The 21571-nt window shown below is 36.5% G+C and overlaps 1 protein-coding gene across 4 annotated transcripts in view; it reads left to right on the top strand.

Moving 5' to 3' along the window:
- Positions 1-21571, top strand: part of LRRC7 (leucine rich repeat containing 7) — a 528235-nt gene that overhangs the window by 373768 nt on the left and 132896 nt on the right. For 3 of the 4 annotated variants that reach the window (XM_047792054.1, XM_047792057.1, XM_047792056.1), the window contains exons 7-9: positions 4320-4394; positions 10449-10593; positions 16760-16832. In XM_047792054.1, coding sequence (XP_047648010.1) covers positions 4320-4394; positions 10449-10593; positions 16760-16832 — 293 coding nt within the window. Of the gene's footprint in view, positions 1-4319; positions 4399-10448; positions 10594-16759; positions 16833-21571 lie in introns of all 4 variants that reach the window. The other variant, XM_047792055.1, reaches the window with a different exon arrangement.

The following is a 21571-nucleotide window of genomic DNA, read 5'->3' as shown; positions in this document are numbered from 1 at the left end:
GTCTCTGACACAGCCAAGGGGGCAAGTTATGCCATCCACCAAAGGTAATCCAAATCCTTAGACATCATGCAAGGCTTTATGTTCCCACGGCATCCTCCGCTGCCCCGACGCCCCAAGACTTCATACTACCCAGGGTTATAACTTGAGCTTCATCATGGCCTGGAACAGCTTTAGAAATCTTGAACTCCTAACTTCTGCTCTCATTCTCATTTCTTAATCCTACTTCTCTCAATCCTTCAGTCCTACTACACTCCTCTCTGATCTCACGGAAACATCTCTTGTTTCTTCTGTTTTTCCCTAAGCTGTCATTAGACTGTCATTCCCCCACCTGGCTCCCCAAAAAGTTAAAATAATTGTCACTGATAGAACTCTTTTGATTGCCCTTAATGTCCGTCTTTATTCTCTGCAAGCAATTCCAGTGTGAACCATTCTTCTTAAGTGCTCTTTGTATACAAAAACCTTGCCCTGCCTGCTCAACAGACTGCCTTGCTCCTTACTTCAGCAAGAGAATTTAAGACCTTCAGACATGCTTTCTGTCAACTTCCAGCCTTCCCTCTACAGTGCCCACCTACCATACACCATTTATCCCTCCCCACTTCCTTATTCTAAAGGAAAGTTGTTCATTAGACTTCAGTAACCCCTTACTCTCTGGGACTCCATTTCTTCTTGCCTTCTTCTGTAGTTTGCCCTTCTGATACTGACCCTTTTGAATCACATGGGTCTTCCTGCCCAGCATCCTTGGTGCCAAGAGAGCAAGACTGTGTTCAGTTCTGAAGCAAAAGGAAAGTCTTGCTCTTTGGTTGGAGAATGGAGAGGTGCAAGCTTGCTCTCTAGAGCACATGCTCTTCATGAAAAGACCAGGATGGGGCTGCTTTGTAGGGATCTGGGAGGGGGTGGGAGGTAGCAGAGTTCTCCTAGGCTGGTGCAGTGTGTCCTCAGGCTCCAGATGCAGTGGCTACAGCATCTCTGCACACAGCCCACCGCCACCATCTTGAGTTGCTGTGCATGCCCATCCCTTCTCACAGGGCTGCTGAGCTGAGGTGTTGGCACAGCCATTTAGCCCTGGGATCTCTGGTCTGAAGTGTTGGGAGCTAACCTCTTGAGGTAGCACTCTAAGAGCAAGTGAAACTAGACAAAGCACAAAAAAAAAAAGTTAAACTTTATTTTATTACCCAGATTCTATTCCCTCCCCACCCCAGGAATTGTCAATGGGCTTTGCTGTTTTTAATTCTCAAGTGTTAAGAGTTCCATAGGGTTCCCTCCTCAGTTAGATGCACCTCTGATTTGCTTCACGTTCCCATCAGGGAGTTCGTCCACATGAACTCCCGCTTCTACTTCCAAAAGTAAAAAATTTGTACATCCTTAGTGCAGCCCAAAGCTATCCCCTGAGCTTCAGATTTTAATAGCCAGATGATTTCTGGACATCTCCACCTGTATCTCACAAGAACTTACAACTAATCATGATCAAAACTGAATTCGGTCTCTTTCATAAATCTGGTCCTACGTCCGTATTCTGTCTTTCCAGTGGTAACACCACCACGTGCTGGGAAACCGGGGGACATACCTCTTCTAAAAGTTTCCTGAATCCAACTTCTCTTTATTTCTCATTAGCTCTTTTATTACTGGTCCTACAAAGCTTTTCTGGTTTCTTCTTTTCCTTTTATGACCAGGATAAAGTAATCTATATAAAATATCACTTCCTATTAGAAAACTTTTAGTGACACTCCTTGAACCATAAGATAAATTCCTATCTCCTTAATAAAACATGAGGCCTTCATAGACACCATTCTCTTTTGTTAGCCTCATTTTCTACTACTTATTTCCTTTCAAACTTAGCACTCCAGGAAGGCAAACTGCCCATGGTTTTCCTTCATACACCATGCTGTTGCTTATTTATCTTCAACAGAGAAGCCACTCAGCTTCTGTCTAAAATATGCTTACTCTCCTCTCCTCTCTTCTGACCAGCACCTTCTCATCTCAGCTCCATGAATCCTTGTCTGATTTCCCTTTGTACTAAAGCGTGTAGGTTCTCCCTTCTTTACATTCATTTGTATGTTTGCTCAAGAAATAGAGGTGAGTTTCTTGAGGGCAGAGACCGTATCGTGCATTATGGTTCTAGAGCAATGCCTGGAACTTAGAAGCTGTTTAATCAAGTATATAGTGAATAAAGGAAAAACTAAATTATGAAAGTACTACATATTCATACTTGTCATTCTTTTTTTCATGCACTGTCACTGTGTGGCAAGGGCAGTAGTAGTCACCAAATATTTCATGAACTCCTCCTACATTTCCCAGCCTTCCCTAAACTTAGCTCCATGCCATATAAACAGTTCTAGATAATGAGCTGGAAGCAGAAGTGAAAAGTGTCACTTCCAGACCAAGATCTTTAAGAATAGTGGCTAATTTCCATATTCGCTCTTCTCTGCTTTGATTCTTCTGGAAGTCTTGATTTGGTGGCAACACAAGATCGTGGGGATGGAAATCCCCCCTGGACATGTAGTGGGAGTGAGAAGTAATCCTGTTATGTTAAGTCACTGAGATTTCAGCATTAATTTGCTACCACAACACAGTCTAGTCTGTCCTGAATAATGCTCATTGTTTTAAGCTTATCCACTAATCTCTGTCTTATTACATATGTAAGTTTGCTTGAACTTATCAGGTATACAACTCTTTCTCCTCTCCTAGACTTAGAAAAATTGCACCCTATGACTGATGTCTTCCAATGCAGAGGTGGAGAAGTTCACCACCTGTTCGCTATGATCTAAGTGACCGTGGGCATGGTTTCCTACACAAAAATATCCACTCCCAATTACTCACACAGTCCTAACTTTTTTCCATGCATAACTTTAGATTTTGATCTTTGTGAAGCACCTCTCAAAAATAGTACCACATTCCACTGCAGTTGTAGGCTAGAGGTATCACAGACAATCTCCAAAATAGTTCTGGAAGTCTCTGAAGAGTATGGTCTGACCCACAATTATCAATATTCTTGTAGTAACATCGATATAATTCCATTCTTTTCTAAAGTATTCTATCGAACACACTGGCTTTCCTAATTATGTCTGAAATTTTATGAACTATGGTTGTATTTTATTTCAGTGATGATTTTTTCACTTGGAGGAGACAAAAAATCTGACTTCAACTATGGCTTAATTCTGAGCTTATATGATGTCATCAGGATCTATCTTTGAATTCAAACAGGCTCTCCCACTTTTTTCATGCCTTAAACTCCCAGGGCTGTACCCTTACAGTTTCAAATCTAGAAGGCGAGAGAATGAGCTTTTCCCTAGAATTCCCAAAGATCCATTTCTTCTTATCTATTCTGAATGGATTGTGGAGCCAAATCTTTTGGCCAGGTGAATAGAATGCACTTAGGACTTTGTCAGTTCCCTGCAATGGTAAAAAAGGAATCAACATCAAGAGAAGCAGGTGGCCTCATAGTGGGGGAAGGGATAATTTCTGGAAAGAAATCAGGAAAGGTCTATAAATCAAGAAATGATGTTGGCAGCAATAGCAACCTCTGTCTTCTCTACATAGTCTGCTGCCCAGGCAATAGAATTTAGCTTCTAGTTAAGGTATTAAAGTGTTTCATTTTGCACTGTATATTACATTTGAATCATATTCTGTCTTCTTTGAGCTTGTCTACATTATTCCTTTCTCCCACATGATGCTTTGTGTTTTAGTTACTTATATGCATTTATCTCCCCATCAGATGATCAGCTACTTCAAAGCATGAACTGGGTTTGAATAACTGTGGATCCTGCATTGTATCTTTTACATAGTAGTCATACTCATTATTCAAGAAATAATTATTTGTTGAGTAAATGAAAAGATAAGAAATTAATGTGTCTTATTCATACTATTATCACATCATGATAACGTAGTGCCTGTTGAGGGAGAGGAGAGATGTTTATGTGTATGGGACTAGTACACAATTTTGATGAAAACCTACTATTTACTAAACAGTGTGGCAAACAAGGGGATATAAGAATAAAGTGATTTCAAACTAAACCTTTCTCTGCTCTTCAAAACTTATTCTCTAGTGAAGAAGACAGAGTATTATGGAGTGTTAAGGAGAGTAATAGATTCTAACTTTTATTATTGTTGTTCTTATTGTTTCTACATCAATTCTAGGTTGGCTACCTCCGTGACTACCAGTTTTGCTGAAGGAGTTCTGTTAAACATGGAATTTCTTAGAGAATTAATACTAGATTCCCAAAGAAAAGGTCCAGATCCAAGAAATTACATCTTATATTATGATAAGAAAAGACTAATTTAGTTTTCTTCTTCTCCCTCCTTTCTCCCTACTTCTTTTCCAGCCTGAAGTTCTGGATCAAATACAGAATTTAAGGGAGTTGTGGATGGATAACAATGCATTGCAAGTGCTGCCTGGGGTATGTAAGTTTTTATTACGCCATGTTGTCTAACACCTACGTTGTGTATTAGTTGTAACAGATATTGATTAATGTTACATCTTAAATCTCAATGTTTTCATCTCAAAGTTAAACATTTTTTTAGGAGATTTCAGTCACTAAATGTTTTTTCACTAATTTATATTTTAATATTTTATATACCTTTCGTGATTGTCATAGGTGTGTAAATAGGTGTATGAAAGATTTTTCTTGTTCTCTCTAGGAGTATATTTTTCATTTCTTTCCATACTTACTATTTTTCAAAAGCTGAAAAATTCATGTTGTTATGTAAAAAAAGAAAATGCTCTATATAATACCCAGTTTTAGTTTTGCAAAATTAACCTTCTTATCGGTAACTAGATAACAGTTTCTGCTCATACTGCTAGAGCTCTTTCACGAAACAAAAATTCTTTCTCAGTTCAGGTCATTTCTAATAGAACCTATTTGAATTTTTTATGAAGGCAGGGAGCATAAAGTGTTAAAAATAGAAAGTTAAACTAGAGCCAATTTTTTTTTCTCAACTAACAGAAAAACCAGTAATACCTCCCGAATATTAGGTTTACCAGTCAACTCATTGAGTGTGACTACTCATTCCTTTTCCATCCGGTGAAAGAATGGCTTTCCATAAAACACTTCCTCTTGCCACTCATAACACATGCACTCATATGTAAGCGCACACACACAGACACATGTGCGCATGCTCTAACCAGACTAACCACAAGCCTTCCAGTGGTGAAAGCCAAATCTAAATCCTTGCATTGGGCTGAGTAACCAGAGCAGCTGGATGTGTAATAATTCTTCAGCCACTGAGGTTTAGATGTGTGTTCCCAAAGCCCAATCTATTCCTTCTTTGAATTGACATTAAAAATTTCCTTAAAATAATTACAGAAGTAACAAGAACAAGAAGCTTATCGTCTTTTGAACAAGCATGAGACTATACAAAGAAGAAAATCTGACAGAAGATGATAAAAAAAATACTGTCTTCTCATACCAAAAGAATGCATTTCTGCTATCATCATAGATGCAAAACAGAAAGCATGCACATTTTCTATTTATTGATTTATTCAAAAACTATTTACAAATATACCTCTATGAACTAGAAACCATGCTAATATCAGGATTACAAAGATAATATATGCAATGACCTTGAATATATTTGTTTGAGGGGCTCACACATAAGAGGAGAGACAAATCGGGATTCCACTGCATATAACAGAGACTGATTTGTGTCGTATTCAAGGTATGTACAAACCCTGGAGCACACAAGTAAGACACTTACTCCAGCACAAGTAAGACAGTGATCAATTTCTTGCTGATTGAGGAATCAGAATGTATATCTAGTTGGAAAAATTCTATACCTGCTTCTTCAATCTATTTATTTATTCAAAAACACTTACATAGAATTTATCACGGGCTAGGCACTATGTAGGTGTTTTACAAATGACTCTCCAAATCCCTGTAACAACTTCATGAAGTAGGGCTTATTACCATCCCCATGTTATAGATGAAGAAATTGAAATAGAAAAAGTAAATAACTGGGCCAAGGTCACATGGCCAGTAAATGGTGTAACTGTAATTCAAACCAGCTCCAGAGGCTCTTGTTCACTATGATGCTCCAAAATGCTGTTGCTAGAGAATCAATAGAAGGTGCAAATGAGAATTAGGCTCTTTGTTATGTTCCCAAAATTCAATCTTGGAAATCAACTCAGACTTTGCATTCCTTAGTTAAGTGTATTATTTAAATGGAAACGTAGTGATTAAGCCTTCTGCAAAACAGAGAGTTCAGTCTAATTTGTCTGTTTCAAAGGTAGATTTTTCGTATAGACTGCCAGCTTTAAGTGGATTTCTTGCTTTAGTTAGTACACTTGAATTCCACATTATGTGATTCTCCTTGTGGGAATACCCCATACCTCCCTGCCTTAAACAGGCAGGGAAATGCTTGACTTTGAAAGGTTAATCTTGAAGGCAGTCTTCAACCCACATCTGTCAGTTTCATAGCATGATTAATCCTAAATATTTAGTGTCACAAGACATAGGGGGAGAAAAAGCAAGTTCATTTTATTATTAGTTCATGTATCATCATACATTAAGCTAATATACTTTTTAAAAACTTTTGGAAGCTGGGCTATCATTTTTCCACTCTGTTTTTCATAAGTTAAAACAGCAAATAGAGGGAGTTCCCATCGTGGCTCAGTGGTTAACGAATCTGACTAGGAACCATGAGGTTGCAGGTTCCATCCCTGGCCTCGCTCAGTGGGTTAAGGATCTGGCGTTGCCGTGAGCTGTGGTGTGGGTCAGTGGCTACAGCTCTGATTAGACCCCTAGCCTGGGAACCTCCATATGCCATGGGAGCAGCCCAAGAAATGGCAAAAAGACAAAAGACAAAAAAAAAACCCAAACAGCAAATAGATAATGGTCAAAAATTAGTTTGCTACGTAGCTCTCTCTTGTGACCATCACTCTAAGATCAGTCAATTAAAATATGACTGTAAACAGTGAACTGCAATGTCTTCTGTTGCTTGTGATGGCTTCCACATTTGTTATTTGTTGTCCACTGCTCATCTGTAGACCTCTCTTATGTCCAGAAAGATGTTGGAGCAATATTTAATATCCTCAAGAACTCTGAGACACTGAGCCTCAAAAGCCTTTATCAGTCCAGGCTACTATTGCCTTGAAAAGTAGGGTTTAGAAAGACTTGAAAATAAACATCAAAGTGTTATTTTGTTTCCCCATAAAAAGATGTTTAGAACCTTCACACCAAAACGTTGAGGTGTGATGGAGACAGCATTTCAGGAAGCTTCCAAGAGAAAAGAAATTTTCTCAGGATAAAGGAACAAAAAAAAGAAACGCACACACATACACATATATCATTCTTTCTGTGTTCACCAGAAGAGATAAGCTAAGGTAACATAATAGTTCCTCGGGGTAGCATGTTGTAAGTAAAGTGACAGTGTTTTTCCAATGACACATTTCCAGGCATGAGGAGAAAGTCATCCCTCTGGCCTGACTCACCCAAAGTACTCAGCTTCTTTTTCCTTTTTTTTTTTTTTGTCTTTTTGCCTTTTCTAGGGCCACACCTGCGGCATATGGAGGTTCCCAGGCAAGGGGTCTAATCGGAGCTGTAGCCTCCAGCCTATGCCACAGCCAGAGCAATGCCAGATCTGAGCCGCGTCTGCAACCTACATCACAGCTCACGGCAGCGCCAGATCCTCAACCCACTGAGCAAGGCCAGGGATCGAACCCACAACCTCATGGTTCCTAGTCAGATTCGTTAACCTCTGAGCCACGACAGGAACTCCAAGTACTCAATTTCTAACCTAGCAGCTCTTCAACTCTAAGACTGTGTTCACACTCTCTGCCCAATGGGGAGCTGAAGGGGCAGAGCTAGAGATAAGTGCTGGGTTAATTACCAGTGAGTGAGAGGTCAAGCAGTGCCAATCTAATCAATAGGCTTTGAGTCTGTAATCTGATAAAAGTGAGTTTGAATATTAGCTCCTCTTATTAATGGGACAACATTGGAATGTTCCTTGTAGTGAATCCTGTCATACGCCATCTTCTTGGAATGAAGAACCCACTCTATTCCCCCAGCCTATGAGAATGCTGCTTGCAGCTTTCTAATTTCTTCAGGCATTGCCTCAGCTGATGAGAATTTTCTCACACAGGCTTGGACTCCTAGTCCAGGAAATATCCCTCCAAGGTCAACCAAGGCAAGGGTATGAAGGCCTGACCCCATCACCCTACTCAAGACAACCTCAGGGCAGTCCCAATTTCGGAACTCCTTGGTCAGCTGGGGAAGTCCTCAAAACTTCATCACAGCCCAAGCTCTTCATCTGCTGTCCTGCTTCCTTCCTTCCCTCTTTCTTTCCACTAGTATTAATCCCAGGAATCCCTCTCATAAATTTCCCTTGGTCTCCATTTCTCAGGGAACCCAATGTCTGATGTTCCTTAACCTCTAAGTTTTAATGTTTGTCAAAGTGCAGATTCTGATTCAGTAGGTCTGGGGTGGGTCTGAGATGCTACATTTTTGACAAGCTCCCAAGTTGTGCCAATGCTGCTGGTCTGTAAAACACACTTTGAGTATCAAGAATATAAAGTATTAAATCAGCTAATAGATAAGGTACTTAGCACAGGGCCGAGTGTTTTTGTGTTATAAATTTGTTAATGCAATATTTGTTTATTTATACTCTGTCAAATAATTAGAGACAGTATAGTAAAATATATGCAAGGAGACCAACAAATAGATGAACCACTGACCACAGATGTGTGGGGAATATATATTTGCCAAACATTCCCTTAAAGGAAAAAAAAAAAATGAAGAATTTCATCTTGCTCTAATTCCTGGGATTTATGTCCCATCTAAGTGCTCACTGTTCACTCCTCACCCAGCATTTGACTTGATTCCTCTCCTGTCCTCAGCAGTCAGATACCAATCCAATTATTCCACTTCTCAGTTTTTCTCGAGCCCATCCCCTCTTCATCCTCACTTTTGCTGCCTTAACTCAAGTCCCTTCATCTCCCAGATCCTTCGAATCCTGCCAGATCTCCTCTAACTCTAGGCATGAATCTTCCCATCACATTTCCCGGAAATTATTATTTCAAGCCACAAATCTGATTATGTCATTTGCCATCCTAAAAGCCTGGAATAGCTCTCCTTGCCTATAAGAGTTCACATAATCCTCACATAACATGTAAGGCCTTTTAACAGCTAGCCTGCTTCTTATAATCTTACCTTCATCACTATATTCAGTGATTGTGAATTTCCCACACTTCCTCAAACACACTGTGCTTTTACACACTTCTCCGTGCTCCTTTCCAGGTACAGACAAGTACAGACTTCTCTTGACAAGTAATGCCTTCCAGGCCATTTGCAGCCCTGTGTTTCTATGGCATTCGCTGCATGCTTTTGTTATTGCACATATCATACGTATTATAATTATTTGCTTATTTGACAGTTCCCTTCACTGCTATGAGCGCCTTAAAGATAAAGACTTTATCTGTATCATGACAAGTCTCTCCCCATGCTTAGCTGACTTATTCATGACTGTTCTTCAACACAAGCTGTGGTACATAGTAAATCCGCAAAAAGAACAGTTGAATGGACAAAATATTGATTCTACTTAGTAGGATAAAGTCCAAATCACACTTTATACCTTTCTGCTGCATCTGAAATTGTAAGAATCAGCATGTCAGTGTATGTTGTTTTGGTAGCAACTTTCTTTCTTTCATGTATTTATTTAGTTCAGTGGCAACTTTGAAATTAATATTGTGTTATCTTTTAACATATACCTCTATATTGAGATATATTTACATATCATAAAATTCACCCATTTAAGACACACAGTTAAATGGCTTTTAGAATACTCATATAATTGAACAGACATCACCACAATCTAATTTTTAGAACATTTTTATTACCGTTAAAAGAAACCGGAAGCCGCTAGCGGTTACTCCCTTCCTCCTGACCTCCCTCCTGGCCTCTAGAAACCCCAGTCTACTTTCTCTTGCCATAGATTTGCCTATTCTGGACAATTCGTATAAATGGAATCATACAACAGGTGGTCTTTTGTGACCGGCATCTTTTACTGCATATATTTTCAAAGTTCATCCATTCTGTAGCATGTATCATTGCTTCTATTGCTAAATAATACTCCAGCTTATGAATATACCACATTTTATTTTTTCATCAATTGATGAGTTATTTCCACTTTTTGACTGTTGTGAATAACACTACTTCGAACATTCGTGTTTCTGTGTGGACATATGTTTTATTCTTGAGTGTGTACCTAGGGATTGCTGGGTCATATGGAAACTCTATGTTTAACAGTTTGAGGAATGGCCCAGCTGTTTTCCAAAGTGGCTGCATAGTTTTACATTCCTAATAGAAAGGTATGAGGATTACAGTTTCTTTACATTCTCACCAGCACTTGTTATTGTTGCATTTGCTTTTAAGATTAATTTTCTAGTTGTGGTCTTTACAACTTTAAAATATCTGGTGAAAGTTTCTCAACTAACCCTGAGTTTATGCAATGTCATCAAGTCTATAGGGAAGTTAAAGATGTTGGTATACCTGGATATGTCAAAAAACAGAATAGAAACAGTTGACATGGACATTTCTGGATGTGAAGCCCTGGAGGACCTCTTACTGTCATCCAATATGTTGCAACAGTTGCCTGACTCTATAGGTGAGAACATAGTATTTTGTCATGAATGCTTATGTCAAATACACTGTTTTCTTTTTTGTCACTGTGGTTTGTCTGCAGAGGTAGGGAATATACTGTTAGCATGATTTTAATAAATTAGAATGATCATCATTCGAGATAATAAAATATTTTACCAATATCTTTAAATGAAGAGGTAACTCTAGCTGTCAAATTTAAAAAGCCTCTTCTATTAAAATGATCCTGAATTGATAGATTTTAAAATTTTAGATCTAAGTTGTAAAAAGTTAGTATGAGGAGTATATATCTTAGATTAAGAGTACTTAGATAACCAAGAATGTCTCCTTTTATCACTATAGAATTACAGTATCTTATATCCCCAGGATTGCTATATTCTATTTTTAATATTGTTGTAACATTGTTATAATCTAGGAATAACATAAGGATAGCATAATAAATATAAAGTGTCTTTATAGTTCTATAGGTGAGAACTATAAACTAAAAAAAAAAGACACCTCATCTTTTACATGCTGTTAATATCCAGGAGGGCATATATTTTATCTATTAATATATATTCACCACTCAATCCATTTTGGTCATAAATTTTTATGAGTAAAATAATGAAAGAATCTAACTTAAATAGAGATTAAATCTTTTGTATAGATACATTACCATTATTATTTACTAGAGGACACACCTAGGAGAGTAATTATCAAACTACTTAACTTTGAAATATAGTGTTTAACACTCTTTGAATTAGATGTGTCATATTCCTGGAACTTATTAATAATGGAACTTATTAATGAAAATTAGGTCACAACCTAGGTAGTCTGATTGAAAAGAAGCTGGAATATAAGTCAGTTTCCCAATTTTTTCTTCAATATTTTATTGCTTCCATTTTCACTATTTTTTTCGGGCTAATAGAGAATACTAATTTTAACAAAATGGGCTACAATTTCTTTCTTTGTAGATTTGATGGCTTTAATTTATATAATTATATATTTTCACAACAGTGTTTCTCCACCTTACTCCACCATGAAACTTATCTGAGAGCTTTACTAAACACTTCTATGTTTCCAGACTCTTTCTGTGAAAATTCTGATTCAATGTGTGTAATAGGCCCTTTGTTCTGTATTCTCATTAAACATCCTAAATGGATCTTATGATCAGATAAGCTTAGAAAATAGTATTTTATGTTGTAGAAGGTAAGGAAATATAATTGTTTGAAAGAGCATCCTCTGGTCAAGATAATAGGAATGGTCATCTGGTTAAGATAACCATCTGCTCAAAATACTACAAGTTCTCCTCCTACTCAGTCACCACCCCATACCTCTTCAAAGACATAATGAGAATAGAATAACCACTTACATTAGAAGAACGTATTTTTGTTCATTACTTCCTCCTCCATACAAAGAACTATGCTGGTGTATAGTAAATCCTCCTTAAACATTTAGTAAATAAAATAATTTGGCCCTGCTTAAGAAGAATGAACATATACCTGGACCTGAGATATAATGGAAACAGCAGTGACCCCAGGCCCAGTGGTCTCCAGACCACAAACAGAAGTGGCAGCCATAGATTCTGTTCCTGCAGTATAAAAACAAAAGGACCTTAAGTGTAATAGGGAAATAGAAACTTTGAAGATTGAGGCAGGTAACTCTTTTATGAGAAAAGAGACTGAAAAACACTGCAACTAATATCTGGAGCAAGGGTGGGAGGAGAGAACAGATACAGATTCATGGCTGAAAATTAGCATGTCACAAGCTGGTTTGGACTGAATCTTCAAATCCACATTGAATGAGAACCCTATGTTGCTAATAAAAGACCTGGTTCTGAACTTCAGAAACTTGGGGGTCAGCTGGAGGTAACCATAAAAGTAACCAGACAGGAGGGGTGAGCATAGGTGAGGAGAAAATATTCACCCTCTCGAATGAGCATGAAAGCAAAAATTTTAAAGGAAAACTTATTACAACAACCAAAAACTCAGACAGTAGGAAAACTTACCCCAAGGGAAACCGAAGTTATCAAGCAATGGAAACAATTATTTTAAGTATGTGCAGAACCTCAAATAGATAAAAGGAAAAAATATTTGTAAATATTTTTAATAACTTAAAAAAATAAAAACAGGAGCTATGACCAAGAACAGGTGGTTTTAAAAAAGAACCAATTAGAATAAATAAATAAATAAATAAATAAATAAATAAATAAATAAATAAATAATAAAAAGGAGTTCCCATTGTGGCACATCGAAAACGAATCTGACTAGGAACCATGAGGTTACAAGTTTAATCCCTGGCCTCGCTCAGTGGGTTAAGGATTCCATGTTGCTATGGCTGTGGTGTAGGCCGACAGCTGTAGCTCTGATTGGGCCCTTAACCTGGGACCCTCCAAATGCCATGGGTGCAGCCCTAAAAAAAAAAAGAAGAAGAAGAACCAATTAGAAATTCTGGAAATGAAAAAGTCACATAGTGAAATAAAAGATGATATAATTATTTAAAATATCTCCCCTTGAAAAAGCAGACTAGAAAAATAGCCTTCTGGTCTGGGGAAAGCAGCATGTATAGGTGATAGAAAATATCAGATTAGATCTTTGGCCAGCATTAAACAGATTAGCACAGGCAAGTGTTATTATATATTTAACACCTTCATTTAGAATCTGAGTGGTTCTCAAATTAAGAAAGTACCTTTGGGGAGTTCCTGTTGTGGCTCAGCATGTTAAGAACTCAACATAGTGTCTGTGAGGCTATGGGTTCAATCCCTGGCCTCACTCATTGTGTTAAGGATCTGGCATTGCCACAAGCTGCAGTGTAGTTTGCAGATGAAGCTCAGATCCGACATTGCTCTGGCTGTGGTATAGACCGGCAGCTGCAGGTCCAGTTCACCTCCAGCCCACGAACATCTATATGCCCGTAGGTGCAGCCATAGGAAAGAAAAAAAAAAAAGAAAACACTAAAAGTCAAAAAAAAAAAATACAAGTTCCACCATCAAAAGACACAAAATAACTGAAAATAAAATTAAAATAATTTTTAAAAGAGCATTGTTATTAGATTGCTCTTTGAACTCTTTGGATTCTTTTGACCTTTTAGGGAAAATTGCATTTATACATCTACAGAGGTTCCAGAGTACCTGATTATACATGTAGAATGATGGACCCTCCTCTGAGAATTTTCTTATTGATCAAGAGAAATACCTGGGATAGAAGACTAAGAACTCTGTTCAAAGGCCCTAAATTAATTAATGGATTCCAACTGGATGAAAAATTGCTTCTTGTCTTTTTTATTTGAGCATTGATTGTCTATTGGGCTACCAACATTTAAAAGAATAGAAGACAAGAAAAGTCACAGTATTAATAAAGGAAAGTAGCAACTAAAAATCTTTACTTCCTTTACTCCTATTTTAATTCTGCAACTACGGGGCATTTGAATGAAGTGGTATATTTAACAACAAACTCTATGTATGCTGAGTCCCTTTACTTGTGTAGGTTCCAGGGAAAGTGAAAGGGGCTCTTTTCCTTTTCTAGATAGAATTTTAATAATCAGCTTCTTTGGATAGCAGAGAAACTTTCTAAAGGAGAATATATTTTTTTTTTACTTCCCAAAATAATTAATCTTATTCACTTAGTGGTGAAGGATGTGGGTTTTGCAATCTAGCTACCTGAATGCAGATTCCAGCTTTCCTGCCTTCCTGGCTGAGTGACCCTCCACAAGCTGTTTAATCTCTCTGTACCTTAGTTTCACTGTCTTTTAAGTGCAGAAGTAATATTAGTACCTGCATCAGGAGATTATTTTGAGAAAATGAATTAATATATGTAAAATTGCTTAGAACAATACCTGACACATTATAAGTGCTCAATCAATTTTAGCTCTTGTAATAATATAATTATTATAATCTTAGATTTGATAAGTACACAGCTATTAGCTTTCAAAATTCTAGTATATATTCATAAGTGCTATGTAAATATTTTCTATTTTTGACAACAAATTATATCAGTGTTTAATACACAGCTAAAATCATAGTAAAAGACCTCTTTTCTCTTTTCAGTATGTCTTAGTTGGGAATATAGGATAAAGAGGTTGGGAAATGAGGAAGGAATAGGATAAAATGGTTCCTTGATTCCTGAGAGTAGAAGAGAGTCCAAGCGGATATGATACAGATATACAGTAAGGGAATTATCCACCAAAGGAAGTCATGAGCAACAGAGCTGAGGCTGATGACATTTTTCCACTCCAGTCATTTTCCAGACAAGCAGATTCCTACAGAAGCTCTAGGATCTGTCCAAAGAGCATACCCTTGGGTGGAATATATGGGTGACAACGTAGTCACACCACAAATGTGTGACGTTCCTTTAAGCCCACAGACGTGTAACTAAGGAAGGAAGCCTAACTTTTAAAGCTGTAGCAGCCTCTGTCAACTGTCGGAGCCACTACTCCATTCTTTGGGGAAAAAAAACCCAAAACACTGCTGACTAATCTTTTCTTCTTAATCCCTATCCTGCTCGAAGATTTTCTCAGACCTGGGGACTGAGATTTTCTTAAAGACTGCTTTGCAACCCAGCCCCGCATGTCTCCTGAGCCAGTCAAGTGATGAATGTCAACCCTTCTCTGGCTCCAGTGTCGGGCAGATGCAGTAGTTTTATCAGGTCTAACAACTCATAAAAAATTTAGTTGTAATTCCTAGTACCCAGTTTTATTTTAACAATTGATGAACAAGTTCAAGAGTTCTTTTACATTTCCAAAGTCGATAGTTTTTTACACACACACTAGAAAAGCTTAAGTGACTCAGTCACCCTTTGAACATAGATAAATATGAATATGGCAGTGTTCAAATTTCAGAGATAAAATACCCCAATAAGAACTGTCCTCTTTCCCAGGTGCTGCTGTTTTCAGCCTCGTATCCTAAGGGCACAAGGTGATGTATTAAGCTCCAAATATTGTAGGTACTTTCTCACAGCAGTCTGATAGTGAGAAACATTTCTCACTAGAGTAGAGATTCTGAGTGCTTCTGCAGAATAGGTAACTGAGAATACTGAAACTTATGGTACAAAAAGTTTTATTTCAGATTTTTTGTGATTTACTTTTTGCCATTTAAGGAAGGCTCAAAATACTTGCAGTGGGTAGGCATGACCTACAGCAGTGCTTCTCAGAGCATGTTCGCACAACACCTCTATAAAAGGTAACTCTGTGTGTGCACACAAGTTCCACAATCATTTTAGAGAGTCACCCTGCGGTATTAGCATATTCAACAGTTTCTAGGAAAACTTGATCAAAGAAATCTAGTTGATTTTGTTTAATTTAGCATTTTCCAAACATATTTGCTCATGGAACCTACTATATCCATCAGAACAAGTTTTCTAGAAAAGTTGTCTAGAGCATATAGCTCCAACATAAAATAAAAATTAACCACTGTTAATGCTTTGCTCTTGGATTTTGGCTATTTAAGCCATATTGATACTATGGGTTATGTTTTGGCTGGGTAAAGGAAGCTGTTCTTCAACTCTCTGTGATTTTTGCTCATTAAAACCCTGGGAATAGGAGTAAATCAAGCAGTAGGGTATGGAGGGCATAAATCAGGTAGTGAAATATAAATAGCTGGAACTTCAATTCTTGGCCCCTTCTGCTTAGTATATTCAAAATGGCAAGTTTTTGTGCTTATTCCTGATCCAAGTCAAGGATTTATGGTAACAAAAAAGTGTATGAAGTCATGTTGTAATTTTCCAAGTCTATAATTATAACCACTAGACTGCAGTACTTGTGTACCCATTCGTTGATTATTAGGCTTAATTCAGATTTGTTTTCAATTTGTATCACAACAGGAAAGTTAGTTATTAGTGCTTACAAGTTAATTAAATATTGAATCACAACTGGCTTGATGAATTCATCTGATCCATTTGCTGCATAATAGAAAAGGGAAATGTGGTAGAAGTACCGCCAACTCAGGTTTCTGTGGAGCCCTGTGTTTTGTTTACTTGTCTCCAGTAATGCACTTGAACTCCCATTGATGTAAGTAAATTTTTTGCAACTGGAAGGTCAAGACTGGACGCAAAAATACAGTTTTTAGGTTAATATAAGCATAGTGCATCCAATTAGTATGACCAACATTCATCACTAGCAATTACTTTTATTTCTTTTATATTGTATTTTCCATCAGAAATCCATTCTTGTGTGGTAATAAATCTTCTTCTCTGTTTTAGGATTGTTGAAAAAACTAACTACTCTAAAAGTAGATGACAATCAACTTACAATGCTACCCAATACAATCGGAAAGTAAGTGCCAAAATTTCATACCAGCCAATCTCTCCAAAGTCAGAAGCAAAATAATATACTGAGTTCTCTACTTTAAAACATTTTCTACTGGAGGTATCAATAATCGTGTTCTTATGTAAACTCATTTTAGACCATATTTTAGTTATGTATTTGTGTGCATCTTATTTTAATTTTATATATGAACATTGCACTGACACTTAAGCATATAATATCATAAGAAATAGTTAACCATGACTCTTTCATAAGCAAAGTGATTACCCAGACCTTCAATTATACCATTGCCTATAATTTTCCAGATACTATTAATTTGATGTTTTTGACTGAGTAGCAGCTCTAAATTCACTTAAATATGTCTCACAAATTCAAATCAATTTTTATGAAGATCTGCATTATGTATATGTTACCATTACACTGTTAGTAAAATGATATTTTCAGAAATTTAATGTATTTTTAGACTCTAAGGAGATAAGCATCTGTTTTAGTTTGCTTTTTAAGATGCTTCATGTTGAAAAGACCTTCTTGCCTTTTAAGGAGAAAGTATATTGCATTTGTTTGAGAGCAGTTTATTTATAATTTTATGTTACCATTAATGTTTGATTCACAGTTCTTTAGGAAATGTGTGTATGTTGTTATCAATGTTTCACTGAAATGCTTTTGTTTATGATTTGTGTAAGGTGAGAAATCAGTGAGCTGTTTTCATTCTAAAATTATATAAGGCAATTTTATAGGAATCTTGCCCCTCATTTCATGTGAAAAATTATATAAATCCATAATTTAACAGATTCAGGTATATTTGGGGTGGGGTGGAAGCCTGCATTTTAAAAAAAAACAGATTTATTAGGAATAATTGACATACAATAAACTGTACATATGTAGAGTTGTACAATTTGAGGTCTTGACGTTCACATAAGGTGATGAAACCACAATCAAGATGGTAACATATTTGTCAAAACCAAAGCTTTCCTGTGCCCTTTACAATCTTCCTCCTTCACCCCAAGCTGGCAAGTAACCATTAGTATGGGAAACCCCACTTTCAAAGAATAGAACAGATTGACTAAATTCTAAAGTTCAGACTTTAGAGAATAGTAAGTCTCAGCCGTTTTTAGTGTTTTAATGTCCACACCATATGTCACATGTTTCTCTTCAGTTACCTCCATTTTCTTCAATATAAAGTAGAGAGAAATTTATTTTCCTTTGGGTATATTTAAGTAACCATCTTTATCAGTCTGACATTTTTAAAATTCTTTCTCTTTAATTATATTATTAGGTACTAACTTTCCTTCTTCAGGTCAATACTCAGGGGAAATTGAATTCAGCTTTGTTTATCCCTGTTATGGTCATGATTGGTATTTTCACACTTACGTTTATATTTATTATATAAATTTGTATAAACTAGCTACCCTTGCTCTTGTAAAGGCAAATTAAAGAGGTTTGATAACCTAAAAATAGGCAAAGAAGAGTTACTTTTTTAGTATACAAGTGAACTTGGATGCTAGGTTATTTACATACTTAATTTTCTTTTCATTTTTTTTTTAATTTTTAACTGGTAATTATTTGCCCTGAAAAGATTTATCAAAGATAAATGGATCTAGTCAATTCAAAAGTTGATTACTGCTGCAGAGGGATGAAGGTTAAGAATCTCAAAAAAAAAAAAAAAAAAAAAATGGAGTTCCCGTCGTGGCGCAGTGGTTAACGAATCCGACTAGGAACCATGAGGTTGCAGGTTCGATCCCTGCTCTTGCTCAGTGGGTTAACGATCCGGCGTTGCCATGCGCTGTGGTGTAGGTCGCAGACGCGGCTCGGATCCTGCGTTGCTGTGGCTCTGCAACAGCTCCAATTGGACCCCTAGCCTGGGAACCTCCATATGCCGCGGGAGCGGCCCAAGAAATGGTAAAAAAAAAAAAAAAGAATCTTATAAAAGATCTTTTTTTTAAGTTACTTTTAAGTACTGTTGCCTTCCTTTGATTAAAGCAATTTTATTAAGTAAGAAAAAGAAGAATAAAAAAAAGTAGTAAGATACAGGGAACTATATCTAATCTCCTAGAATAGACCATGATGAAAAATCATATAAAAAAGAATACATATATAGTTGAATCCCTTTGTTGTACAGCAGAAATTGGCACAACATTATAAATCAAATATAGTTTAATTTTTTTAATGGGGAAAAAAGCAGTGGGAAGTATATGGGAAATCTGAACCTTCTGCTCAATTTTGCTGTGAACCTAAAACGGCTATAAAAATAAAGTCTATTTTAAAAAGAGGAAGAAGCACTGACAAGCTGTGGTTATTCAGACGGGTATTCAGCAGTCATTTCGTCAAAAATCAACAAAGTGAGCTTGTCACTTCAAGCAAAACAACTGACAGTATTTGTTGCCAACAATGATCTATCAAGAAAATTAGAATTTTGGAAAATTTGAATCTGCCACTGTGAGTTTAACAGCTTCTTGATACTTACAGGCTTTTATAATTAGACTGGTGTGATATTACTGGTGTGATAATGAGTGTGATTTGTTGTCACTGTACTATGAACTGTGTCAACATTTGGATTTTTTTTTAACTCAGTGAAGCAACATTTTCCAAATGACCAATGCATGAGCTACAAAATCAGACATGAGATATAGAATCATTCATAGTGCAAAAAGACTAGTTGATTTTAATGTATTAGTGTGAAGAATAAGAAGATTCATTGATGTATTTCAGACTCTACCTTGCAGTTACTGTATCCCCTAAAAAAATGCCACTTGGTGAATTTTGGTGTAGTATCAAAGAATAATCATGATTATCCAAAAAGTCTATTAAAATAGTCTTTCTTCCCTTTTCCAACTACATATCTGTGTGAGGTTGAATTTTTTATATATAATTTAATCAAAACAACATCCTGCAGCAGATTGAATATATAAGCAGTTATGAGAATCCAGTTACCTTCTATTAAGCTAAACATTAAGGAGATTTGCAAAAATAAAATGTCACTCTTCTCACTAAATATTTTTGTTTTGGAAATATAGTTACTTTGTATAAAAATGTTACCTATGTTAATATGCCACAGATTTATTGTTATTTAAGAATGAATAATAAGTAGTTTTAAAATTCCTGTTTTAATGTTACTATAGTATATACCAATAGATATAAACCATATAAACAAAAGTTCTTTAGGGTTACCAGTGATATTTAAGAGTGTAAAGAGGTCCTAAAATGAAAAAGTTGAAGATTTCTGTTCTATATCACATTATGGTTTGGATAGTAAAATTATGACAGCCATTACCTAACTTATGTTGTCACTTCACCTGTGGAAAAAAAAAAAAACTAAATTTCTAAAATTTTATAGTGTACCTTAATAAGCAATCTGTATGAAGTAAAAATAATAATAATAATGGTCTGTTATTATTATTATCGTAATGGCGTTGCTTTCCTTAGGGAATTCAGAAATGATAGATCAGAGTTTCAGTCCAAATCTAGAGATGAAATTTGGTTAGAATTCTATTTAATGGCACCCAGATCATGTGCAGAAAGTGATTTGTAAGTAGTAGGATTTTACTATGAGATATTCTACTCATAGTATGATTTTACTATGAGATATTCTACCTAGAGCTCCTGCACACCTTTTTTTTTTTTTTTTGTCTTTTTACAGACACACCCCTGGCATATGGAAGTTCCCAGGCTAGGGGTCTTCAAATTGGACTGTAGCTCCCAGCCTACACCACAGCCACCGCAACGCCAGATCTGAGCCGCGTCTGCAACCTGCACCACAGCTCATAGCAATGCCAGATCCTTAACCCACTGAGCAAGGCCAAGGATTGAACCCTCATCCTCATGGATACTAGTCAGATTCGTTACCACCCCCAAAATGTTATTGTCAACTGTAGTGACCAAAAATGTTCTCATTCTGTACATAGAATATTTCAATAGGTTAGACTTCACTTTGATAATTTCTAATAATCCAAGTAGTAAAAATTGCTGGAAGAATTCATTTTCAACATCTTTCGCAGTTGAAATTGATTCTATGACTTTTGTGCCAAATGACTTGTAAAATTAGTTATTTTTGTCATTGAACCTTATTTGTGCCTAGAATTCCAGCCACTCTAAGAACTGTATATGCAATGAAAATAGTAATAAACAACTTTTTTGTGTGTTTTCACATTGTGCCAGATACATGTTTGCTTTGCATGCATTCTTTTTTTAATTAATGATTTTTTAATTTTTTCCCTTATAGTTGGTTTACAGTTGCATGCATGCTTATTTAAAGGTCCCAACACCACTATTCAGTGTATATTATTATCTTCCCATCAACAGATGCAGAAACAGAGGCTGAGACAAGTTACCAGATTTCAAAGCTAAACTGTTAATTGATGTATAATGCTTCTTAGCATGTATATGTGATAGTTGAATCAGACATTTTGTAATATTTGGCCATTTAAGGGCCCCATTGCTCTAAAAGCAAAAGATCTTCCAGGAAGAGAAAACACGTGTTAAACCCTCTCTCTCTTAGCTTTGTAGTTTGGGAAAAAAGCAATAAAAGCTCAGACATCTGAACGGGTATTTTAAAAAGTCATTCCGTCATAGAGTGTGGTCAAAGAGAAAGATCGCTGACTGGAATGAGAAAATCTAAGTAACTGTGCAAAGCTGAGTAAATTGCTTCTTTCCTATGGGCCTCAGACTCCTGGGGGATAATGCAAGGAGCACTGGCTTTGGAGTCAAGTACCATGGCTATGAACCCTGGCTCTACCACTTACTGTGTGAAC

This window comes from Phacochoerus africanus, chromosome 8, assembly GCF_016906955.1.
Source record: "Phacochoerus africanus isolate WHEZ1 chromosome 8, ROS_Pafr_v1, whole genome shotgun sequence".
Lineage (NCBI taxonomy): Eukaryota > Metazoa > Chordata > Mammalia > Artiodactyla > Suidae > Phacochoerus > Phacochoerus africanus.
Note: the sequence above shows the minus strand (reverse complement) of the source record. Positions and strands in the feature narration are given on the sequence as shown.